The sequence below is a fragment of the Camponotus vicinus genome, unplaced genomic scaffold (assembly GCF_025532165.1).
Source record: "Camponotus vicinus isolate PSW18456_S1 unplaced genomic scaffold, iyCamVici1.0 SCAF_11, whole genome shotgun sequence".
Classification (NCBI taxonomy): Eukaryota; Metazoa; Arthropoda; class Insecta; order Hymenoptera; family Formicidae; genus Camponotus; species Camponotus vicinus.
The window spans coordinates 12,436,008-12,461,084 of record NW_028141947.1 but is presented as its reverse complement, the minus strand read 5'-3'; the positions used below and the strand labels follow the sequence as shown (position 1 = coordinate 12,461,084).

The 25,077-nt window shown below is 28.0% G+C and overlaps 6 protein-coding genes across 13 annotated transcripts; 4 read left to right on the top strand and 2 right to left on the bottom strand.

The window, feature by feature from the left end:
- Meigo (Solute carrier family 35 member B1 homolog meigo) lies at positions 1 to 1,300 on the top strand. Its single transcript, XM_083082274.1, has 2 exons — positions 1 to 625; positions 716 to 1,300. The coding sequence occupies exons 1-2, from the start codon at positions 236 to 238 to the stop codon at positions 1,292 to 1,294; spliced, it is 969 nt and encodes a 322-aa protein (XP_082938400.1). The 5' UTR covers positions 1 to 235; the 3' UTR covers positions 1,295 to 1,300.
- Positions 1,301 to 2,765: 1,465 nt separating this feature from the next.
- Xmas (RRM_XMAS2 and SAC3_GANP domain-containing protein xmas) lies at positions 2,766 to 8,671 on the top strand. 2 transcript variants are annotated; one of them, XM_083081717.1, is made up of 5 exons: positions 2,766 to 2,901; positions 2,991 to 3,073; positions 3,159 to 7,211; positions 7,518 to 7,799; positions 7,914 to 8,671. In XM_083081717.1, exons 3-5 carry the CDS (start codon positions 3,178 to 3,180, stop codon positions 8,494 to 8,496), a joined length of 4,899 nt encoding a protein of 1,632 aa, XP_082937843.1. In that variant the 5' UTR covers positions 2,766 to 2,901; positions 2,991 to 3,073; positions 3,159 to 3,177; the 3' UTR covers positions 8,497 to 8,671. The 2 variants fall into 2 exon arrangements, with proteins under 2 accessions (XP_082937843.1, XP_082937842.1); XM_083081716.1 differs by having other exon boundaries at positions 2,769 to 2,901; positions 2,971 to 3,073.
- Positions 8,672 to 9,706: 1,035 nt separating this feature from the next.
- Heix (UbiA prenyltransferase domain-containing heix) lies at positions 9,707 to 13,091 on the bottom strand. Its single transcript, XM_083081313.1, has 2 exons — positions 12,826 to 13,091; positions 9,707 to 12,382 (listed from the first exon to the last, which is right to left on the bottom strand). The coding sequence occupies exon 2, from the start codon at positions 12,365 to 12,367 to the stop codon at positions 11,390 to 11,392; it is 978 nt and encodes a 325-aa protein (XP_082937439.1). The 5' UTR covers positions 12,368 to 12,382; positions 12,826 to 13,091; the 3' UTR covers positions 9,707 to 11,389.
- A 724-nt stretch (positions 13,092 to 13,815) lies between these two features.
- LOC145961273 (F-box only protein 7-like) lies at positions 13,816 to 15,924 on the bottom strand. 5 transcript variants are annotated; one of them, XM_083081307.1, is made up of 5 exons: positions 15,202 to 15,924; positions 14,769 to 15,044; positions 14,427 to 14,696; positions 14,090 to 14,341; positions 13,816 to 13,967 (listed from the first exon to the last, which is right to left on the bottom strand). In XM_083081307.1, exons 2-4 carry the CDS (start codon positions 14,981 to 14,983, stop codon positions 14,107 to 14,109), a joined length of 720 nt encoding a protein of 239 aa, XP_082937433.1. In that variant the 5' UTR covers positions 14,984 to 15,044; positions 15,202 to 15,924; the 3' UTR covers positions 13,816 to 13,967; positions 14,090 to 14,106. The 5 variants fall into 5 exon arrangements, with proteins under 5 accessions (XP_082937433.1, XP_082937432.1, XP_082937435.1 ...); XM_083081306.1 differs by lacking the exon at positions 13,816 to 13,967 and having other exon boundaries at positions 14,021 to 14,341; positions 15,202 to 15,923; XM_083081309.1 differs by lacking the exon at positions 13,816 to 13,967 and having other exon boundaries at positions 14,021 to 14,341; positions 15,561 to 15,923.
- On the top strand, positions 15,511 to 17,575 carry Slv (sugar transporter SWEET1). Its single transcript, XM_083081312.1, has 4 exons — positions 15,511 to 16,000; positions 16,397 to 16,474; positions 16,574 to 16,856; positions 17,030 to 17,575. Exons 1-4 carry the CDS (start codon positions 15,924 to 15,926, stop codon positions 17,243 to 17,245), a joined length of 654 nt encoding a protein of 217 aa, XP_082937438.1. The 5' UTR covers positions 15,511 to 15,923; the 3' UTR covers positions 17,246 to 17,575.
- A 611-nt stretch (positions 17,576 to 18,186) lies between these two features.
- LOC145961272 (bifunctional FAD diphosphatase/FAD synthase) lies at positions 18,187 to 22,231 on the top strand. 3 transcript variants are annotated; one of them, XM_083081304.1, is made up of 10 exons: positions 18,187 to 18,388; positions 19,060 to 19,208; positions 19,295 to 19,389; positions 19,517 to 19,640; positions 19,719 to 19,975; positions 20,039 to 20,181; positions 20,437 to 20,649; positions 20,732 to 20,917; positions 21,012 to 21,269; positions 21,503 to 22,231. In XM_083081304.1, the coding sequence occupies exons 2-9, from the start codon at positions 19,100 to 19,102 to the stop codon at positions 21,259 to 21,261; spliced, it is 1,377 nt and encodes a 458-aa protein (XP_082937430.1). In that variant the 5' UTR covers positions 18,187 to 18,388; positions 19,060 to 19,099; the 3' UTR covers positions 21,262 to 21,269; positions 21,503 to 22,231. The 3 variants fall into 3 exon arrangements, with proteins under 3 accessions (XP_082937430.1, XP_082937429.1, XP_082937431.1); XM_083081303.1 differs by lacking the exon at positions 18,187 to 18,388 and having other exon boundaries at positions 18,573 to 19,208; XM_083081305.1 differs by lacking the exon at positions 18,187 to 18,388 and having other exon boundaries at positions 18,576 to 19,208; positions 20,446 to 20,649.
- Positions 22,232 to 25,077: the final 2,846 nt, after the last annotated feature.

Sequence of the window (25,077 nt, the reverse complement as noted above, 5' to 3'; positions counted from 1 at the left end):
TCTAGGGACACTATGCAGGTTTCTGTGACATAAAAATCTGTGGTCTATATAATTTATATATTATGTGATATAAACATCCTAGCCTTTCTTACCCCCTATCGTTGCCCGCCACGTACAATTAAATGTCGTGTGCTCGCGCCGTCAAAACAACGAGGACGTCGCACACGTGGATCGAGCGATAAAGCGGCTTAGTTGCATGATATTACATCCGTAAAAATAAAAAAAGAAATATATAATGGCCGTTACTAATAAGCATTCCAAGCTGCTTTTCTGCGCGGCCGGTATATTTGTGTGTTATTTCTATTTCGGTATGTTGCAAGAAAAAATCACGCGCGGGCAATACGGCGACAGGGAGAACCGGGAGAAATTTACATATATGTTTGCATTGGTTTTCGTCCAATGCCTGGTGAATTATGTATTCGCCAAATTTATTCTACTGACAGTGATGAAACAGGGCGAGGATGGTACATCAACATTGTACTATGTCCTGTCAGCTCTGACATATCTACTTGCTATGGTCTGCAGTAACATGGCATTGCAATTTGTCAGTTATCCAACACAGGTGATCGGCAAAGCTGGCAAGCCTATACCTGTGATGATACTCGGTGTACTGTTAGGGAAAAGAGTTCGTTTGAAATTTTTTTGATATACAAAAGTTTCTCATATATTTATCAAATTTTCTGCTGTCTCTAAATGTCATATTTTTCCTTTACAGATATATCCAGTTAGAAAGTACTTATTTATTTTTTTGATTGTCATTGGAGTTGCGTTATTTATGTATAAAGATGGCACTGTCTCTAAGAAGCAGTCAGAATCATACCTGTCAGTTGGAGAATTATTGTTGCTACTATCGCTAACAATGGATGGATTAACAAGTGCAATACAGGAGCGAATGAGAGTGGAATATAAGTCGAAATCGGGTCATATGATGCTTAACATGAATCTTTGGTCTGTTATTTTTAGTGGCATAGTTATTGTTATTTCTGGAGAGCTCTTTGATTTCATTCATTTTCTGCAACGGTATCCCTTTACTATATGGCATATAACGACATTTTCTCTAGCTGGTGCATTTGGACAATATTTCATATTTCTGACAGTGGTTGACTTTGGTCCATTACCATGTTCGATTATAACCACTACTAGGAAATTTTTCACCGTGTTAGGTTCTATATTAATTTTTGGCAATAATCTTTCACCTAGACAATGGTTAAGTACATTTATAGTATTCTCGGGTTTATTTTTGGATGCTATGTATGGTAAAGATAAGAAAAGTACTCTGCAAGATAAATTGTGATAATTATTTCAATATTTATTTAGATAATTGTTTAAATCCATACTTCCAATATTTATTTTACTAAACTAATATACATATATAAATTATATATATGCACATATTTTCACATTCATCATATATATGTATATTAAAAGTACTCCATTAGAACATATATATATTAGAATTTATAAATATACAAATACATTTATATATTAATTGATAGTAAAATGGAATTGTTATCTTTCTTCATTTACATTTTCGTAAGTGATAATAATTATGTATAAGAATTTTAATGGAAAATTTTTGAGAATATAAATAATTTTTTGCATGTAAAATTAATGTCCGATATCAAATATATTGATAAATAGATGCATATCTTACAATATTTTGAATAATTTTTTTGTTTCATCTACTAATAGTTTATGAATTAAAGAATCATTGTAATATTGAAAACAATATTTCTGTTACTTAATAAATTGTATAATTTGATAATAAGGCTTTTTTCCTATTAATTCTTATTAATTCTTCCTATTAAATTGTAATGTCAGAAACAAGAAATCATTTATATACATAAGATTCTTTACATTACATATTGAAATGATATTAATTTTTTTGCATTATTATTTATATATTTTATAATATAAAATATTTAATTATATATATATATATATATATATATATATATATATACACACAAACGTTAAACTATAATTATATACTACATAATATAAAAACCATATAATGAAACTAGTTTCCTATATAATACTATATAATAAAACTATAATTATATACTATAACAATAAATATATATTATTAAGAAAATAAAATTTGCAAAGAGACTCTCCTATTTTCAAATAGTAAAATAAGCAAAACAGACTAAAGAGCTATACGAAATTTCTGTGCTAATAATTTATATGTTAATTTGCATATTATATATTGTAGATATAAAGAATCTAAAAATGTAAATAATTATAAATACAATATTATATAAAAATATGTAACATTTTTGACTGATTAATCAAGTAGTATTCACTTGACCAATCAGGACGAAAATATTTTTGCTTCTTTTATCTTGATTGATAATTAAAAGGTTATTTTATTTCACGGATAATATTTCCGGACGTATCTAGGGATATTTCATTTGTAGTGCTTTGATTGGCTGTTGTTGCAAGGAATGTTCGGAACCCTAGAAATTCTCTATCTAATAACCAATCTGATAATTTCGTCGTATACAATAAGGTCCATATTCTGGGGGCCTATTACGGTTTTTGAAACGAAGTAAAAATAACAAAAGTAAGGAAATTTACTAGAGTATCTACAATTTCATTTGTCGAAATCTAGTAAATCTGTTCACTTTTGTAATTTTCACCTCGCTTCAAGAACCGTAATAGGCACCCTGAATCCTCTTTTATCGATAAAAGTGCCTCTAAAAGTGGCTTATAAGTCTTCTGATTAGCTATAAGCCACTTTTAGAGGCACTTTTATCGATAAAAAAGGATTCAGAATATGGACCTTAATGTACTACCACTCTTAGCGCAAAAAAAAAAAGGTCCATCTACGTATTTAGTACGTCTATGTTGTAGATTTTATATACTGAGCAAAACAAACTGGATATGTTATGTTACCAGGTGACAAATAATATTCTGTTAAAAAAAAAATAGATTTAATTGCTAAGTTTAAATTAATTATACAGATAGTTATTTTAAATTGATTACAGACAAAAAGGCACACTTATTATAATTATCTTGAGATATATATATTCAACAGTTTGTCTATACGTGTTATGAATAAATATTAAAGGTATATACTTAATTGAATTCTAAGATACTCAATTTTTTTTCTTGACAGAGATAATTTTATTTGATGACATTTATATATGTTGCAGAAAATTAAGATAAAGTGAAATGTTTAGCCAAATGGATCAAATGGATGTAGAAGATATTTCCGAAGCGAGCACGGTGTCTAATCGCTTTGTATTTTCAAAACCAAGTAATATATCTCATCCTTCAAGAATTGTTAATTTCGATGTAGAATTGGATCATGGTCCTGATACTCATTCCAATCAGAAGAATGTATTTACCTTTGCTGTACCTACATTACTGCAATATGATAAAGGTTATACAAGTCCACAAGGCAATAAATTCAATAGATATAAACCAAGAATTTCTAGATCCACATATAAACCCACATTTAATGTGTTTACTAGTGCTCTTAAGGATACAGGAGCATTTGAACAGTTGAAAAAGAATTCCAGATCACATACCAAAATTAATATAAACAATTCAATAACATGTACCAATGTTCCAAAAACTTTGCTGACTAAAACAGCAGCAAAAGAATATTTCATAAAATTTGGAAATATCGTGAAAATAACTATTCGTCCAAGGAAATGCACAATCATAGTAGTCTATACAACAAAACAGGAGGCAAATGCTGCATATTATGGCAGTAGCGACTACATGGGTGAGAAGTTCCATGTAGAATGGACAAAATTGGAATCATCGCAGAAAATGCCAGCTAAAAGGAAAATTCCACATAAAAATATAGTGACAAATCTGCTTAAAGCGCCCGACGACGAGATTAAATCGGAATTAGAAGCCATGACAAATTTAGAGTATAATTTACATTCTGACAAGGAGATTATTTCTAAAGTATCTGATAATACAGGCACATTATTTCCATTAAAAGTCAGAGCACCTTTAGGGAAAACAGTATTATCACATGAGAAAACAGCAACCAAACTTGAGAAAATTGCTGGAAAGGTTGAAAAACTTGATACTGAAAGTCAGATAATTAAACCTTTACCTAATACTTCTATCGAAGAGTTACAAAATATCATACATCAAGTCGCTCTTACAACTGAAGACAAATACAAGATTTTAGAAGCTAGAGATCGTCTCATGAGATTAAAACGAGTCAAACCAGCTTCACTTGCAACAGCTAAAGTAACTAGTGGAACTTGCCCAGATATGTGTCCAGAAAAAGAACGTCTTATGCGCGAATCGCAGAGACAAATCGCGTCATATGAACAGCTAGAGGGAAATGAATACAAAATAAATCACATGACAGCTATAAAACAATATTCAAGATCTTCCGCGGATCAAGAGGAACCGATGCCCCATGAATTAAGGCCAGTGAAATCGTTGAAAATGACTATGAGCTACTTGCTTCACGAGATAATGGATCTCTGTGAGCAAGAAAACACAAATCTGGCAGAATGGTATCATTTTTTATGGGATAGAACAAGAGGGATTAGAAAGGATATTACACAACAAGAACTATGTTGCATAGAAAGCATGGAATTGATCGAGCAATGTGCTAGATTTCACATAGTTTGTTCAGAGAGACTTTGCGCAGAAGACGCATCTGTATTTGACATGAAAATCAATACGGAAAATTTAACGAAATGTCTGCAGACCTTGAAATATATGTATGACGATTTAAGAGTAAAAGGTATCACTTGTGAAAACGAATCAGAATTCAGAGCATACATTGCTTTATTAAATTTAAACAATGGTAATTTTCTATATGATCTGCAACAATTACCAAAATCTGTGCAAAATTCACCAGAAATTCAATTTGCAATCAAAATATACTTTGCACTGGATTCGAATAATTATTACAAATTTTTTAAGCTCGTTCGAGAGACGACTTACTTGAACGCTTGTATCTTATTAAGATATTTCAATCAAGTTAGATTGAAAGCTTTTTCGATAATGTTGAAGGCGTATTGTAGAAGTACTTCGACAGCTTTTCCGTTGTACGAATTAATAGATATCCTCGGCTTCGAAAATGAGAATGAAGTTAAATATTTCTGCGAACGAATAGGTCTGAACTTATCGAATGACGAGTTGTACGTTCTCTTAAATCGTCAGAACTTTAGTATGCCCGCAGCGAGTATACAACAGGGTAGAGCCTATAATCTAATAGAATCTAAGAGACTCGATTTAAATTTCAGTATTGGACAATGTATTGCTGGTGGAAAAATGCCAGAAAAGACTTACAAGAACCATAAACCGCATGATAGTTTTGACGCACACGGATATTTGATGCCTGAATCTATCAACGCCACGGATCAAAATACTGATACCTCTTCTATAGAACACGAATATGAACATTCATATGAATTCACGGAGAGAAAAACGAAAAAGATGCCATTAATCCGAGACAAAAATCCGAAAGCCATAAAGGACGTTCATCCTATGCAAATTAAAAAACCGTCAGCTAGTACGAATAACGTATCAAGTACATCTAACTTTATATCGGCTTCCGAATCAATCATATCGAATGTTTTCCAAATGACATCAAACGCATCCAGTGAAATTAAACCAAAAATATCAAATATATTTGAGTATAAATCTCAATCTTCATGTGAATCAACTGCACAAATAAAAATAGCTTTCGATAAACAATCTAATAATGAAAATGTGGTAACCGGCATAATGCATCAAGAAAACACTAAGACTGAAAATAAACAGTCTGAAATTTTTGTTAGCAATATTTTTAGTAATAATAATACGTTTACAAACAATTCTACCACATTTTCAAAGCAATTGGAAATATCGCGTAATGTAGAACCTGCTGTGTCTTTTGCAACAGCTATAAATCAAAAAATTACTTCAGAAGGGATAAGATCAGAAAATATTTTTACTAAAAATATTACGTCTTCGGTTTTCACTAATAATTATTTTCTCACACCAATTTCAACAAATGCAAGTGATGGGAATAAGATAATAGAGGTACAAACTTTTAAGGAAGAACAGAAGATCCAAGATGTACAAATGTTGGAAGCTGAGAAAGTAAAACTGGAAAAGTTGGAGTATGCGAGAAAAATGCAACAAATCAAAGAGCAATCGGAAGAAATTTACAACAGCTTATATGAGGAAATCGCGCACGAATTTTGCTCTACCATTGCAAAAGAGAACATTGAAAGGATAAAAATGTATGATACATTGAGCGAGAAAATTCTCTTTGATATGACTGGCGAAGTTATTTATGAAATGTGTGATGCAATATTAACTGCAGAAATTAAAAATCAGCAGAAGTTACAAGCCATGTTATCAAGAATTAAAAATCGAGTAATTGTCAAATGTTTCAATGTTTGGAAACAGTATGTATTGAAAAAGAAACGACAGAGAGAAGCATTAGAAAGCACACCGGTCTGGTTGCAGAAGCAATCTGTGGAGGAAAATGCAAAAATGCTGTATTCCAAGGAACAGGAAGTAGTGATACAAAATATGCACGAGAAACAACGTCAATTGGAAGACACAATCAGTACGGAAACTCTTGCGCCAATCGAAGTTATCGTGTATGCTGGTATTAAAGAGAATTTACGATTATTGGATATTAGTCCTTTGACTAATATATTTTGGAAATTGGTGATCTCCTGGCCGGACTTGAGCAATAGAACGATCTTATGGCATTATAAGAAAGTGATAAATGAGTACTTATATCCTGAAGATTTTACAATGGATCCTATTCTAAAAGTTTATCGACCAAATCCCTATGAAACTTTACATGTATGCATAAGACACCTCGAAGGTTTTATCAGTGAGCATAACTTAATCGGTACTGATGCGCTTCTATTTATTGCTGATGCTTCGGAAAATTATGAATTTGTTGCTAAACGTTTAACAAAAACGGTATTATCAAGACACAAGCTGATGCCTATGCCGCTCGCTTTTATAATCTTGGGTGATGGAAATTTGAAAATTCAGAATGAGGATATTGTCTCTGTCTTGGAATCTTTCTTGGAATCTGGTTACATACTGGAATATACGATTATGTACAAGAAAGATCTATCTACAAAAGTTATTTTAAATTTGATACAAAGTGTAATTTTATGGTTGACAATGAACAAATCGCCACCAAATCCATTGGAAATGGATTATTTGTCTAATATGTACAACAATTATTTGTCAGAAGAGTTATGGTTAAGGTAATATTCCTTTTTTCTCAATTTTTTTTATATTTCATGTTATATATATAGAGTATCTATTCCCTGGATTGAAAGCATTAGAAAATGTATACAATAAAATGTAACAATAAAAAAACTTAGAAAATTATTACTAAAAATTATTATCAAAAAAATTGTTTAAATATTCTCTTTATTTGGAATTTTGAATAACAATATTTCGAAAATCAGAGATTATTTTCTACAAAATTTAAGTAAACACTCTGTATATATAATATGTATTGTGTGCATGTATTTCATTATTATCTAATTATTATTATTTATATACAGGATATTGGGTGATGCTATGTTTAATAAACAATTGTCAAATGCATTAACAAATCCCAATTTTATAATTGATTTGCACAACGAGGCTGTAAATCATTTGATAGATATAGTTTTAGACCCAGAATCTATGTTATATACAAATTTCGCACCCGAGTTAAAAAAGTTCCTTAAAAATAATAATATAATGCCATGCAGTTATGAATATTTCGACGAATCTTGGAAACAAGATGAATATAGAGCAAAACTAGAGACTACAATGAATAGTTTTATATTACCATCATGGAAGTGAGTATACAATCTATGTTGTAATATTAATTAATACATCTACATATACATTAAAAATCATTGGATTGTCTCTTTTAATATTTTAATATTTGTATATTTATTTTCTTATTTCAGTGCCCCATGGCCAATAACAGATATACAAGACTTACGACGATATATTACAAAGTATTGTAGACAAGTACTATCTGATTCAAATTGTAACATTATATTTTTTGATATATTAAGTAATTCATATCTCACTTCGGGAAGTTTGCAGCTATCTAATTTTGTACACGTACTATTATATATGATTAAAGAAAAAATACGTCTTCTAAGAGAAGATCAAATAGTCATTTATAATAGAAATCACATTAAACATTTCCAAACGTTACCATGGTGGTTTAAATCTAATGTACTAACAAAATTTCTGTCGCATGAATTAAATATTGATGATAATAGCATATCAAGTGAACCGACGGTAAAAAGGAAGAAACTCAATAAATCGGCAAACGATTTGCATGATAATGTACTAGATGAGAAATTTGGTTCATTAGCAGAATTTTGTGAAAGTACCAAAGCTCGAGTCATAGAAATACACTCTGTGTCTAAAGAGATAGAAAATCGCTTGCAAATACAACAACTAGAGAATACATCATTGGAAGAAAGACTGAAGAATGCCTTATTTGATGAAGAGAACTTGGAAAAGAAACATATGTGATTTTTTTTCTCCCATTCAATTATATGTGACATAATTTATAATGTATTTTAACTTTGTAAGTTTTATATTATATACGTATAATGTGCATACACATACACAATATAATAATTATATTTACATATAAGTTATATGCTAGATTTTAGAACTGTAGATTAGAACTGTAATTAATTTCTAGTTAAATATATCCTTATATATATGTGTATATATGTATATATATATATATATATATATATATATATATATATATATATATATATAAAATTAAATATGTAAATAAAATGTTTAAAAAAATCAGCTATATAACTTTATTTAAATATCATTAAATTATTAGATGAACAGGAAAATACTGTGTATCGCATATAAATGTTATATATATTTGGTTATTTATTTTTCATAATTTAATTATTTCATACAATATATAATTCATAGAATTACAGGATGCAGAGATATTTTTAATAAAACATCGCTTCTCTATAATGTGAAAAGTATTGTCATTTGATATTGTACAAATTCTTCCGTAAATTCTCATAGAGAAAATAGAAAAAAAATTTCATAAATATTCTGGAAAAATCGAGGAGAAACTGGGGCAGTGGAGAAAAAACAAGAAAGAAAGAGCATAAAATTAAAAAAATGTTTTATTGATCTAGATTCATAAATTTACTCTTTCTTTTCGTATATTTATATATCTTTGATTCACGTTATATAGATATTTCTGATATGACAATTTTATTGCATATGATGTATGATAAAATACTTAATTTTGTAGAAATAAATGACTCCAAAGAGATATTTAATATATTAATAAAAAATCGTATAACTTTCAATAAATTGAGATCAAATAATTTATATAATACAAAATTTAATTACTGATATTTTAATATACTAATATAATGTTATATACAGAATATGTGTATATATAACAATTTTTAATTTCTGTAAGAAAATTTGTATAACAATTTTTGCATATTTAAAAACATTCGGAAAATTCTGAGTGCTTAAATCAATTTTTTATAAATGTGTTTTTTCAGATTTTCAAAATCAAATTTTTTTTTATGTTTATATAACAGTTTAAACTTTATCAATTAATTGAATTGAGATAGATCTAGGTAAAAGTATAAATTAGAAATCTTTGATTTCTCTCTATTTTTAATTTATTCACAATTAGAAAAAGAAAAGAAAAACAGAATGGAAGTGAAAAGGGAAATAAAGAGAAGGAAGAAAAATCTATTTAATAAATATAAAATAATTCTATGTTTAACACAAAAATATGCTGCATTATCGATACATATACATGTACATGTGTTTGAATTATTATGGAATAAAAAGTTTAATTTTTGTTTAATAAAAAATAAATTAAATCATACAATATTAAATTATATAATATATCATGAAAATATATAATATACCGTGTCAGTACAAAACATATGTATATATCATGTTAAATAGTTATAAGTGATATTGTAATATATCACTGTTATATTTATACATGCGCGCGCGCAAACACACAACACACATACACACGCTCTCTCTTTCTCTCATACACAGGATGTTTCAAAACCACTGCATGTTCTCTTAACAGTAGATCTTTTGGTTAAATCGATTTTTTTATAGCGATGTCAATAATTTTCATGATACAAATATTTGAAAACAGACTTCTTACAAATTAATTTCGGATAAAACAAAAAATACCAAAATTACATTCTCTTCAGTTCATTTCAGATAAAGTTTACTGCAATAAATTTTAATTTGCAATGTAATTACAAAAACATAAGATACAAAAACTAATAACTTGCATTAAACCCTCCTCGATATCGATTGATTGAACTGAGTATAGTGCAATATAAATACAATTATTATTTTCGACATTATGTAAATAATATGTAAATAATATTCGAAGGATTAGTAAATTGCCACATATTTTCATACATGTCGATATACGCAGATATGATATTAAATATATGTTTATATGAACTTTTTGTCTCATAATGTGAAAGTGTAGCCACTGATATCATTTGTTAACATTGATTTTTTCTTCTATGTGTGAATCATTGTATATGTATATGTATGAATGTATGTACGTATATATATTAAGTAGATGTAAAATAATATGCAAACATATTTAAAGTTATAACAAAGTATGTGTACATATCTTACACATACATATGTAACAAAATTTGCAAAATGTGGATATTTTAGCGTATTTATCGGAGGTAATTGAATGGAATCTTTAGACGAATTTATTTTAAAAAACTTAAATTTTGGAAGATTCTTATAAAAAATTAATTGACTTGTGAGGATCTAAATGCTGGAAAAATGACAAAAGTTAAATAAGTAGTATTCTTCCATTTTTTAAAACTGTAATATTTGCGAATTTTGTTTATCATATCACAAAAGATCATATAACAATATATACTATAAAATAATATTCAAGATGTCACATAGATCTAATTTTGTGACAAACGCATATGCGTATTCAAAATCCTATAAATTGATTTGTACTTGTGGTAAAATATTTTTAATAATAATGATTTTTTTGGGTTAATTATAATTTGAAAATAATTGCATTATTTGCAAGGATTCAGAGAGGTTTTGCAATAAAATTACAAAATTTATTAGCTGCTGATGTATACATTAATGAATTCTGATTTCATTGGTAACATCAATCCTGGATTTTTGTGAATAAAAAAAAATTACATAATTATAATAGTAGTTATGTTATATGATAGTAGTAGCAAATAGTATTATAAGATGGTAGAGAGTGTTATGTCGATTGTATATTAGTAAATAAATAAAATTGCAAATTTGATATTTTGCCGAAATATTAGTAAATTATTAAATAAAAGTAACCCAGGGTTAATGTTACAATTTTATAAATAATTCATAAGGAAGGAAGTTAAGTCACAAGCAGGCAAGCGATAACGTACAAAATACCTAAAAACATGTTTAATCTGGCTGTTCGTTTAGGCACATTTTGAATTTTATACGGATTTCGGAAATCTTTTTCTATTTTAAAGGCGGTCGGCAGAGTGATTACTGGTAGTAAAAACCATATTGAATATTTTAATGCCAGTACTATGAGAATTATATATGGTGTAAATAGTAGAAAAGCATACAAAACATGAGACGCGGTATGACCTATCAAAATCGCTAATGTCACGATTCCTGCCTTTTTATCGCTCTCCATATCTCTTGTGTTGTTGCTATGTAAAATAGCTTCAGTGTTTAATGCGAGCGGTACAGCGTAATAAATCGTCTGTAATTCACCGTAACCGGTTTGTGCCATAAATGCGAATAGAACTGAGACTGGACCAAATATGATTAAGACAAGTACATCGCCCAAAGCAATATATTTAAATCCTATACTTCCTGTATAGAGAAAAGAAGAGGATAAACCTGCAAAGTATACAAGAGCCAAGTGTTCCATCTTGGCAGGGGAGATAGCTGTCAATAAGACAAATCCCAAAGAGCCTGCTGTATATAAAAAAGCTCCCAACGAGACCAATTCATCCTTAGATAATAAATGATCTACTAATATTCTATCATCGCTTTGCCGACTATCAACACCTTTCTCATAGTCAAAATAGGTATTCACTACATTACCAGCACCATGTACACAAAGTACCGTGAGCACAATAACGATCAATGATATCCAACTGAAACTTGCTAGACCTGTCAGTCGATATGCAAGCGCAGATCCGAGAAGCGTTGGCATTAGCGATGCGCTTAGTGACCATGGTCGAACCGCCAGAAAATATGAAGACAACTTCATAAGCGGAGAATCCAAAGCCGATGATGTCGAATGATGTACATTATTCGCCATAGAGTTATCTTCGATTTGTCTAGTTGGGTTCCAAATGCCATTGGACATCATATTTTGTGTGCCACACTAGAAATAATATTATTTTATGTAAACTACAATGTGTTATTAAGGATAGTAACAATTCTTTAACTCCTGAGCTTTTTTTAAATTGATTTTTTTTACGAGAAAAGCATCTTATCATTAATGTGTTGCAATTAATAATATACATCCTTTATAAATTAACTGTCAAAATTATACATTTTATATTAAAAGTAATTAGCAATTGATAAATTGTTGAATTATATATTATTCAAAGAGAAAATACATCCGGTATATTGTACTAACGGTATCCTAGTTTAACACGTACGCTAACACATACGTTTTTACGTAACTCTTGCATAATTAAGTTCTTGTACAAAAAAAAATTAATGTGGATAATAAAAACGGAAATGTGACGGGATGAATGGACAAATTTATAAAATAACAAGATGAGTAGTTTCTTTAATAGAAGTTATACTACGTAAGCCCACCTGGGAACTTTTTCGAGATAGACACAACAGACAAAGACAGGTTAAGATGTTCTCTGCGGCAATTAAAACATATCACTCCTCGATATTGGTTCATCGTAGAATTATTTATTGTACGAGGAACACATCAGCATCCGTTTAATCGGCATCATGAAGTAGATATAACGAATCGAATTATTCCTTTTTTCTTCACTTTCTCTTACGTTCATACCTATTCGGACATGTTAGGTCTGTTCGGTGTTGGGTTTATTCTGGTCTGTTCTTTTTAGCTGCTCCAAGTTACATTCTGCCAAATAAAAATGCCTGTATCGTAAAGCCTACATCAAACTATTGTACTGAAAATTGAACATTAAAGATTAGATTCTGATTTGACCAATCAGAACAAAAGGAACTAAAATTTCTTTATCCTGATTCGTCAAATTTCAATTTTTTCAAATCTTTAATCTCAATATTTTCAATAGTAGTCTGATATGAGCTTTAATTCTTACAATACAGAAAATAAATAATATAAATAATAATATTGTATATATAATGTAAATATAAGCGTGATAGGAAATACGAATACTCTCTGATTTGGTATATGCAAAAAAGATGTAAGTTATTAGCAGAATTTATGTTCAAGGGAAAATTTGATTTTTATGAATGTATTAATGCTTTTTTTAATACTATGAGAAAATTATATCTATTACCAGAATAAAATTGTATGTATAATAGAAAAAGCCGTTTTTTTCTTATATTTTCAATAAAGATGATTTATTAGATTTATTGGATATTAATAATATTATTGAATAGTAACATATACTTGCAAGATATATATTTTTAATATGTACATCAACATTTCAAAAACTATGAAACTATCAAATCATAAGCAAATATTAAGTAAATATATCAGTGTGTATTTTCCTTTCTTACATATATCAAGATTAAGATTGTCATAAAGGTGTCTGTTAATAATTCTCATATAATTTAATATATATATAAATATATTTATATAAAATTAATTTTATATACATGTATGTATTCATATGTAGTATTGAACAAATATGTCAAGATAAAGATTTTGCACTTGCAAAAATTATGAAACCTGCAGCATTTTCATATATAAAATGTATCTTGGAAAATATCCTAATTTCTTGGTCCAAAACCTAAAAGAAACAAAATTTGGCAATCTGTTGATAATTGTAGGCAGCAATATATATATATATATATATATATATATATATATATAGCTCTATATATCTGTTTTTGTTAATAACCCAAGACTGACAAGGTTTTTTTAGGCATTTATAAGTAAAATGTTTTTCCAACATAACAATCTTTATCCATCGATAATAAATCTAAGCAAACATTATAAAACTTTTTGGAACATGCTGCCAGATGCTGCATATCTAATGGATGTAACATAGCTACAATTTTGCATAGTAACTCTATTGGCAAGCACTGAAGACTGGCAAAACCTGTCCAACATGATGCTGTTAATATATCTGTCCTCAGAGGTATGGTCAATTTGTTTTTAAACCTAACAAATTTTGAATACATTACATTTTTTAAATAAATATTGCATAATAGATAAAATTATATATTCTTTATACACATACACATACCTATGTGATATTTCCCTGAGATTCAGATATCGGAAACATGGATTATTTGTGCATGGATTCACATATTTTAATGTCTGAATAATCATGCTATAAGTCTTTTTCTCTTCCATGCACGGGAATATATTAATTATTATTTTATCACCATAAGGTACTGCAATAAATTTTGATTGAATATTTTCAAAGTCACGCAATATGAAATGTACTTCATATATCCCTGTTTCTGCCAATTTCCAATTTGTAGGTATATAAACTAATCTTGTATTCTTCTCCCTATAAATAACATGCATATTAATTTAGGTTGCTAAAGAGAGTTATTTCGCATTTTATATAAATTTATATTACCGCTTTAAAGTGTTAGAAGTGGATGATATGGAAAATCCAGATTCTGCTAATAAAACAAACAATAAGGCAACAAGATAATCGTGATGTGTAGCATTTTTATCCAATTGTTCTAATATTGCACTTAATGATAATGCTTGTATAGAAAATGTACTATCTTCTGCCAATATCGGTTCAGATATATCAACTACCCTATTCAAGGAACGTAATTTTTCCATTTTTTATAAAGTGCTAGTACTGCTATACATAAGGCAAATTAACACAATATTTTTTGACATTCTGCAATGCAATAAAGATTAATATAAAACGTTGTATTACAAAAATTTTTCAATTTTATCTAACACACTCAAAATCTAATAATTTAAGTATCCAAAATTATTGCTATATTATTACAATATCTTAAATAAAAAATCAAATAATAGATAATGATACTAACAAATATATTTATAATTACTGATGAAAATTTAATAAAGTGCACAATCACGATAGAAATTATATTAAGTAAAAAGAAAATATATAATTATGTAAAAAAAATAAAAAATGTATAAACATACAGCTTAATATTTAAAAATTAAAAAATTATAAGACATTTAATTTAGATTGATAGCGAATGAATATGTAACAAACACATGATTAAATACATTTTGAAACAAAGAAAAAGTACAAATCACTCAAATCCTTAAGTAAAAAAGCGATCATAAATTTAATAACGAATAGTATCGATTAATTTCAACTAATTGTAAATTAATAAAAACGTATCATAACATATATTTTAAAATATGTTGCACTCTTTACACTTATTGTTAGTGTCATGTATATATGTATGCAATAGTGCTGAAATGATAATGAAATTATCTCAATTTCAGTATCTAATGCGTCTCACATAAATTAAGACTCATTGTCAGATTTGGCCATTTTCTGGGTTGGCAAAATATCATACCGGGTGTCGCAAAATTCAATACACAAATCTGGGAAAAATACTCGTCCATTTCATAGATTTGGTCCATGAGAAATATATCTATAGGTTTCTCTCACTATTCCAATCTATGATCTATGATCAAATGATCGGGATGCAGGTGTTGAACACAACCGAGCGCAAAATAAATCTTGAAGTGAGATAATCAAATGATAACCAATGTGAAATGCGTATTATAAATTATGACTTTAATGGAGGCTAAAGATGTTCTTGCATTATCCGCTTCAATTTTTACGGTTTTACAATTTCTGGCTGGCGTGTAAGTAATACAATACATATATGCATAACTTTAATATTTATATTCTCATCATATTAAATTTCTTTTCAACAATCGCTTTTTTTTCTGGATTTGAGTGATTTATTTTTTTTTTCTGCTTGAAAGTGTGTAACCATATTGTTACATATTGCTATCAATCTGTGATTGTTTATAATTTAATGGTCTTTTAACAGCTGTGTGTTTATACATTTTTTCATTTTTTCCATACAATTATATATTTTTTTTTTACTTGATGCAATTTACACTGTGCATTTTATTAAATTTCCATTAGTAATTATAAATATTTAACAGCATTATTATTATCTGATCTTAAGATATTGTAGTAACATAGTACATCAGATTTTAAATGTGATAAAATTTAAAAAAATTTCTTTATAGCTTAGTGTGCAAGAAGTATATTAGAAATGGTACAACTGGAGATAGCTCATGTTTGGCCTTTATAACATGTTTTATGTCGTACGTATAATGAAAAGTATTGATATATATTTTTCTATGCAACTATGTGTGTGTGTGTGTGTGCAAAATAAATTTTTAATTATACATTTATTATTACAGTTGTAGTTTGTGGCTACGATATGGAGTACTTATTGGAGACTTGTTTATTGTATCTGTAAATATCTTTGGGACAGTATTACAAATATGCTATATGATAATTTATATCTTGTACAGTGTGAAAGGACCGACTACTGTAAAACAGTTTATAGTAGCAATATGCTTTGTTTTACTTATATATTTCTATAGTATTTATCAAGAAGATAAAGTTTTGGCTGCAAAACATATAGGATTTCTTAGTTGCAGTCTGACAGTATTATTTTTTGCATCTCCAATGATTTCACTTGTAAGTACAGAGGAATAAAATCTTTTTATTCACATTTTGAAAATCTCTAATTAAATATATTGAGTAATAAAACTATTTATATTCATTCAAAATTCTCACTTTGTTTTTAAACATTATGTATTTATTTAGAATATAAACTTTAAAATGGTAATAAATCTATAATTTTATTATAGGTACAAGTAATAAGAGTAAAAAGCACAGAGAGCTTGCCATTTCCAATCATAATAGCTTCTATGATAGTGTCCTGTCAGTGGTTTGCATATGGATGTTTACTTGGTGACCAATTTATACAAATACCAAATTTTATGGGTTGTGTATTGTCAGGTTTTCAACTTTCTTTGTTTTTAATTTACCCAAGTAAACGAACAGATCAAGCCTATTTTATATAGAATATTTATAATATTATATTATTATAATTTCTACTTTGAAAATTAATAATATTAATACTATAAAAAATACATCAATTTAAAATATATCAATTAAATGATATATATAAAATATGATAAAAAATTGTTAAAAAGAGTTAAACATTAAAGATATATATTATTCAAATATATCAGTTATATAAATAATTAAATATAAATGAATAACTTTTGTCACATAAGGTTGTACGTTTCTTTATTTTATTTTATTCCTATACTAAATTCGTGTCTCTTACATTATAAATAAGTTTTATTATATATATTTATACAGTAAATCTCCTTAAATTTTTGACTTTATTAATTTTGATATTTCTTCATTTATACTTTCACAAATACAATAGCATTTTCACTATAGGTTTGATCACTTTTAAATCCTATTTGTTATGAACTTATGAATTTATATTAACCTAAAATATGTTTTAAAGCTAAGTTAAGTTTTAATTATAAGACAAATTGAAATAAAATTGCAAATCAATATTATTTAAAAAAGAACAGGCCCAATATCTCGCATAGAAATGTTAGCATTTGATAATGAAGTTAATAAACATATATGTTTTCTGTACTAAATAATACACATACATTAATTATTGAATATTTATGCAATGTTGAAAATATTTCAACATTAGCAAAAATATGCAGTAAGTAGAAAATGAGTTTCCATTAAAGCATTCCATTAGATCTTATGAGAGAATATCGCAAATAATATAATTATATAACATAATTATCATAGTTATATCTTGTATAGTACTATAACTATTTAATTCAAGGTAATTAAATAAATAAAATAAATTATATTTAATTCATGAAACACTAGATCTAATATTTGTTATATATTTTTATACAAAGATTAAATTTTGACTTTTGTCTCAAATAGGAATATATAAGTGAATAGTTTCTCATTTAACAATTTTTCATTTCCGCTCAATTTTAAGTAATTTATTTTTAATATCTTAAATCTTTTGTTAGATTTATATTAAAAATTAAACTGAAAAAAAATTATTAATCTTGGATTTTCTTTCTTGGAATCTGTTCATTAGGCTTTACCATTCATAATAGAAATTTAAATACCGGAAAATTTTGTCATGTTTCGCCATCTAGCGATAAGTCACGGTAAGTGGAGGAACATCGCGCGCGCGACATGCGATTTGTCTATGGAAAATGAATTAGGCCCTACGCACAATAGGAAAAATATTAAATATTAAATATTAAATTTATAGAACGAGAGAAAGAGAAAGGAACTCTTCTCTTCTCTTTTTCTCTTTCTATAAATTTAATATTTAATATTCAATATTTTTCCTATTGTGCGCAGGGCCTTTTCTATGTGCATCTCTATCCCTACTCTTTCAATAAAGACCCAGTCTAGATATATTATACTACTTATGTCTATGAATGACACCTGGCGTACATTCAATTCAATATAAGTATAGAATATTGAATGACATATGCTGCGCATGCTCATAACGTCAGTATTTCATTAATGTAATAGATTTCCTAACCTTTAGAAGCGTAGCATTTTCAACATATTAGAGAACCTGTACTATATAACTTATACAAAGTTGGACACATTAAATTAAAAAAAAAGCATTTTCAACATTTAATAACTTTTTATACAATTTTTTATCATTTCATATATATATTATATATATATTTATTATTATATCATATTTTATGGTATTTTTTATAACATTTTTCGTATACTTTTATCATGCGACATTTTTACTTTTTAAATCTATTTTCTTGCAAAGAGATATTAATGAAGCGTATTTTTGTTGAAATTTAAGTTGAAATTTAGTCAAATTAAACACTCGCCAATAAATTATAATGTTAAGTATCCAGTGTTTTTGCATTTGTGTAAAACGTATAATGTGTGCACAAGTATCATCAAAGTTTTATGCAACAACTGTAAATCATCCTACAGCAGGAATAATAGGTGAATATACAAAAAGAATAATAACATTACTGCATTAATATTGACATTTTAATAATTATTCACTAATGACATTTATACATTTCTAGTTATCGGAGATGAAATATTGAAAGGACAAGTAAAAGATACAAATTCGTATTACATGTGTAATCTATTATATAAATGTGGTATTAAAGTGAAAAAGGTAAGAAATTTAATCTTCTGCAACAGTTACATATTATCAGATATATTTTGTAAATGTTGTAATATGCAGAAGAGGATTTATTTTTCATAATATTTATTCTATAATATGAACAATCTGTTTTTTGTAGATCTCTGTTATAGGTGATAATGTTGAAGAAATCTCAAAAGAGATTAGAGATACCTCCAACAAATATACCTATGTCATAACATCAGGTGGAATTGGACCAACACATGATGATGTTACATATGAAGGTGATTATTATATTTAAATAAATATAATAATGTATTGTAATTATATACAAATATTTTAATGAATCATAATTTATATAGGTCTTGCTAAAGCTTTCAATGATATACTACATTATCATCCCAAATTAGTTGATGTAATAAAATATCAATTTGGGATTAATGATCCTTCATCCCTCGCTTATAAAATGGCTCAAATTCCTCAGAAAGCATCTCTAAAGTTTAGTTTGAATCCAAGCACAGGCAAACCAAATACTTATCCATATGTTGTATTAGAAAATGTATATGTTTTTCCTGGCTCACCTGTATTTTTTGAGAAGTCCTTCCAAAGCTTGTATCAGGTAAATGTTTTAATGAAACTATTGAAAAATTTTTTCTTAATTTATTTTCTTTATTTGTTTTAGGAATTACTATCAATAAGTAAGAAATTCATAAAAGAAGAATTATTTATTAATGCTACGGAACATGTATTTGTAAATGCTTTATCAACTGTAGTAAAAGAATTTCCCAATGTTACTTTTGGTTCTTATCCTGTGAACAATTGCAGGTAATGCAGGGTAGAAAATTATACTATAAATAAAGCCATATTAAAATTTTATTTTTATATTTCAATATTAAAAGTACATTGGCTAATTTTTAGAAATATTAAGTATATTGACTAATTTTTAGGATTTTAAAAATATAATAGATGTGTCATATATAAATATAATATTCTTTTATATAGATTTAAGCTTGCATATTTTTAACAAAACTTAGTGAGAGGTATTTTTATTTTGAAATATTAATGAAGTACAAACATAAGATATTATAGATATTTTAAAGCGTTCGTGACTATAGAGAGTGATAACGAAAGCGATGTCCAAGAAGCAAAACAAAGATTCTACAAGCTAAATCCTGCAGATATTTTCGTAGATTTTGACCGGACGCCACATATAGATTGTATTACCAAGTATAATAAATTTCTTCAAAGTTGTTTACGTCCATCGATTTACGAGCAATCGCTCGAAAAGCTTAGGTAAAGAAAATTGATATACATTTTAAATCTAAGAATATTATGATGTTACATTGAATACCAATTTCTATGAAAATGTGCATAGACAATTGTATCAGAATTTCGACCACGTTTCAATACATATTGATGGTAATATAGAATCGAGCATCATTATTCATCTTGCTCACATATGTAAAACTCAGTTGCATATCAATAATAAGTTACAAGTGGTTTACTTTAAAGAGAAACAATCAACTGATCCAGAAGAATTCATCAAGGAAATGATTGATAAGTAATAATCGAAAACATCTAATTAACATTTAAATCAATATTATACAATAACTGCATTTTTATTTTTGATAAAAATTGAATTATGTATTTCCTAGATATAATTTAGCAGTGAATATTGTGGAAGCTGCGCCTGATAAAAGGATAGATAAATTAATATTTATGCAACCGCAGTTACGAACGCTATTAATCGGAAAAACCGAAGAAGTTGGAAAAAATGAAGTTAACTATAATTCTAACATGAATAATGATCAATTGCAAATCTGTAATCTTTTACATAAGTGGACAAACGAAGATTTATGGGTTTTAGCTTCGTCTTTGTATCTGCCATATAAATCGGCGGCTTAAAAAAAATGGTAAGAGGGTATTATATTTTAAACACTGCAGAAAAATTAAAATATATGAGCGATATAATCAGAAACATGATTAATCAAGTTACATAATCAAGAAAAATTACGATAATGATATAATAATAAATATATATAGAACACAACTCGTAATCGAAATTTAGTAGCATGATATAAAAGCATCGTGTCAATTGCACGTCGCTAATAGCAAATATTAAATCATGTTATGAATCTGATTTCAGAATTTCCGAAATTTGAAAATGTCTCTGACCGGATATCATATAATATTCGCAAGAACGATGCACGTGAATAAAAGCAACTTAGTATTGTCTACGTGCATTTTCGATATGTCTGCTTAGCCATCCGAGCGAAACTGGAATGTACATGGAAAAGAGAAGTACTGAAAAGGGAATGGGAGAATTGTGGGGGGGGGTGAAACTGAGGTATCTCGCGAGGGTATGGGCGAACTACAAGCTCGTATTACACATTTTTCAGTCGAAGAAAAGCCGGCTGGTTGGAAAGAGAAACATCCTCAGCCTCTTCCATTACTCTTTTATCATTTTTGTTCCATTCTTTTGAAATTTCATTCCGAGTTAAATTATTTCCACTCTTATTTGTCAGAGCTTTAAAAATAGAGCAAGTTACAGTATTTTATTGATGACTATCACGTTACATCGCGAGTGCCCAATCCATTTTATTCAAGCTTGTATTTTGTTGGCATCATTTGTGTTTCATACAAACAACAAAAGTAAAAAATTAATAATTTTATGCAAAACATCTTTCTAACGATAAATGGTAAAATATGCATTAATATATATGCGTGCGCATATGCATAGACGTCGCAGTACATATTCAGAATGAGAAAAGAGATGCCGAGATAGTACTGGAGATAGAAGAAAGGGAACGAATGTATATTTCCAGAACAAATATTTACGCAAAATAGGTATAAAAAGAATGTGTTTTCTGTTTGATTTGCGACTGTATTTTTCTTTCCGATTCAATAGTCCTCTGTTCTTCCTCCCTCGCCCTTGCCACCATCACTCAAGCAACCACCCAACCACTCACTTATTCTCGACTAGCTCTCCCCTCTTTTGCACATTTCCTCTCGCGGATTCTCTGTGCTCGCGTTTGCATGGGCGGACAAAAGATGAAGAGAAGGGAAAATTTTATGAGCATAGAGGTGAAATATATATATATATATATATATATATATATATATATATATATATATGTATATGTATATTTATATTTATACATAATCGAGTTTATGTTTCATAAGTTTTAATTGACACTTTTTTTTACATGTGTCAAAAAATGTGAAAATAAATTTATTTTTTCAAATTTACATTATTCAATGAAAATTTCGCATCTCTTCAGATTTACAATTTGTATGTGTGTGTATGTGTATATATATTACATAATTATTTATCTACTTATTACTGTATCTAATAACTTATTCATTATTTCATTATTCTTGACTCGGTAATTCAAGAAATAATGAAATAATTCAAGATTTTCTTAATAATTCATTTTCTTTTATAAGTCCTTTTTAATTCAATTATGGCTTTTATTTTAAACTTTTATTCTCATATCTTATTCATATTAGCTAAAATACTCTATCTTGATAACTATGAATCGGATCCAACCTCGAGTTTCTCGCGATTCTCTTCAAGCCTCGTGTGGTGCGATAGTCGCTATTATACATATGAGCTTTTCATCTAAGCCAACTAAAGTCCATGTCTAATCCAATAATAATCCCTTCACTATTTCTACAAATTTTGCTAATTATTCTTTATCATTTTGCGCTCTTTCATCAGACAAATTTTAGAGCAACTCTCGAGCCGTTTATTCGTTTATTTATCTCAAATATAATATAATATACCAGAGAGAGAAAGAAGAAAAGAAACTTATGTATGTATGTAACGAACACTTTCATGTCGAATGCTTGAATATTTTGATGCTATTTACGATATTCCGAACACGGAGATTTTTCTCAGAATATATATTACCAGCGTTGATCTCGGTGAATAAGCTTTCCACGCGATATGGAGAACATGCGGATGCGCTTACACGTACTTGGAAAATTTAGATTTCATAAATTTTCTATGATACGTGTGCATATTGCCTATCTATCAAAAGTTTATCTGATCGTATGTTTAGTAACGTATATATATATATATGTATGAAAAATATGGCATATCCACTTGTATGCAATGACAGATTGCGCGTGGGCAGAAGGTAGGAGGAGCGAGGGTGAAAGATAATTATATAATATTCTTTTCTTGGATTCCGCATTATATAATAATACTTTCAAATTGCATACTTTAGAACATTAGAATTTATATTTTGGAACTTTAGATCAATTATACTAACAATGATCTTCTCAGAAAATAGATTAAATATCAATAAATCGAGCCTTGATGTAGCCTGAAGAATAGATAAAAAGAGAGGAAAAACAATTAATAGTTTCATAGGCGTGAATGAGAGGAAGAAAGCATTATTAGACATATTTCTTTTATCTTTGCTTTATTTTATAATTAGTCAGAATATTGCAAACAAGTGTAAAGATATAAAAGGCGTATAAAAATACGTAGACAGTAAGCAAGTCGATATTTTTTTATTTGCTTACTGCGTCTTATTATCGATCTATAAATACATGTAGTTGACTATGATTGATTGATTTTCTTAGTGCTTACATTTTTATATTTATCATGCCTTTATGATATAGAATATCCAGTTATTTGCTTATTTATCTTAAATTTTATGTAAAACGGATATATTAGTATATATTATATATGATATTTCTTCTTCGTCTTCGTCATAAAAAAATATTAAAATTAATTTTAATTGATTTTAATGTAAATTAATTTCGAAAATTTTCATCTTGAATGATAATGTATAATTAAAAATTATTACGATAAAAAAAAATCGAGCGAATAGTGAGCGGATATGAGATTAATTATTGCATCAAAAAATTATTATGAATCACTATCGATAAGTATAATCGAAACAATCTTCGCATTGTTTAATAATAATTGAAAATGTTACAACGCGCGAATTAAAATTTGCTCAGACAGAAGTACTTTCATTGAAACAATTGATAGAAGCAAATGCGCGAGGATTTAAGTATAATTGGTCTGAACGCGATTTAGTCAAGTCGAAGGTTTGATCGCGTGCCATGCTGTTATCGATTCCTTTCTACCACTCTTATCCCCTCTTCACCGCTACCTATTTTCCCACTTGCCTTCCCTCCTTCGCTTAGACTACGTTCCACTTGGCGATCGTAACGCTTGTAGGATTATATCATCTTTGTTAGTCACTGAAAGTTAAACAAAGACAGGTGGTACTCGCAAACATCGTGATGGCCAACTGGAACGTAGTATTAAACGTTATTATTACTCATCTTTGCGTAATCATCAACCAATTTCCTTCGCACATGATACTCAATGATTTCTCACTAATCATTATTTAATAATGTGTCAATTTATCTGTGAATATAAAAACATTTAAAAAAATTTTTATATCAAGTCCAATTCCTTTTACGCAAATTTTGATCATCGATATGCAATAAATCAATCATAATAATAAATTAATTATTCATAATAATACAAGAAATTAATTAATATAAGAATTTTTTATCGACCATTCTTGTGTGTATAATATATTAATCTTTTAAATGATTTATATTATTAGATCCAGAAGATCTATATATAAATCATGACAAAGTTTAAAGTAGAATTTTATTTATAATTTTACGTGCAACATAACAGACTACACACCTCGTAAAAAACAATATATATATTAAATATAAATATAT

Coding starts and splice junctions, on each gene's coding strand:
- Meigo (XM_083082274.1), top strand. CDS start 236: ATGGCCGTTACTAATAAGCATTCCAAGCTGCTTTTCTGCGCGGCCGGT. Junction 626..715: donor GTGTACTGTTAGGGAAAAGA/GTTCGTTTGAAA, acceptor TTTCCTTTACAG/ATATATCCAGTTAGAAAGTA.
- Xmas (XM_083081717.1), top strand. CDS start 3,178: ATGTTTAGCCAAATGGATCAAATGGATGTAGAAGATATTTCCGAAGCG. Junction 7,212..7,517: donor TCAGAAGAGTTATGGTTAAG/GTAATATTCCTT, acceptor ATTTATATACAG/GATATTGGGTGATGCTATGT. Junction 7,800..7,913: donor TTTATATTACCATCATGGAA/GTGAGTATACAA, acceptor TTCTTATTTCAG/TGCCCCATGGCCAATAACAG.
- Heix (XM_083081313.1), bottom strand. CDS start 12,367: ATGATGTCCAATGGCATTTGGAACCCAACTAGACAAATCGAAGATAAC.
- LOC145961273 (XM_083081307.1), bottom strand. CDS start 14,983: ATGGAAAAATTACGTTCCTTGAATAGGGTAGTTGATATATCTGAACCG. Junction 14,697..14,768: donor ACTTCTAACACTTTAAAGCG/GTAATATAAATT, acceptor TGTTATTTATAG/GGAGAAGAATACAAGATTAG. Junction 14,342..14,426: donor CTCAGGGAAATATCACATAG/GTATGTGTATGT, acceptor AAAATTTGTTAG/GTTTAAAAACAAATTGACCA.
- Slv (XM_083081312.1), top strand. CDS start 15,924: ATGACTTTAATGGAGGCTAAAGATGTTCTTGCATTATCCGCTTCAATT. Junction 16,001..16,396: donor TTACAATTTCTGGCTGGCGT/GTAAGTAATACA, acceptor ATTTCTTTATAG/CTTAGTGTGCAAGAAGTATA. Junction 16,475..16,573: donor TTTATAACATGTTTTATGTC/GTACGTATAATG, acceptor TTATTATTACAG/TTGTAGTTTGTGGCTACGAT.
- LOC145961272 (XM_083081304.1), top strand. CDS start 19,100: ATGTTAAGTATCCAGTGTTTTTGCATTTGTGTAAAACGTATAATGTGT. Junction 19,209..19,294: donor TCCTACAGCAGGAATAATAG/GTGAATATACAA, acceptor ATACATTTCTAG/TTATCGGAGATGAAATATTG. Junction 19,390..19,516: donor GTGGTATTAAAGTGAAAAAG/GTAAGAAATTTA, acceptor TGTTTTTTGTAG/ATCTCTGTTATAGGTGATAA.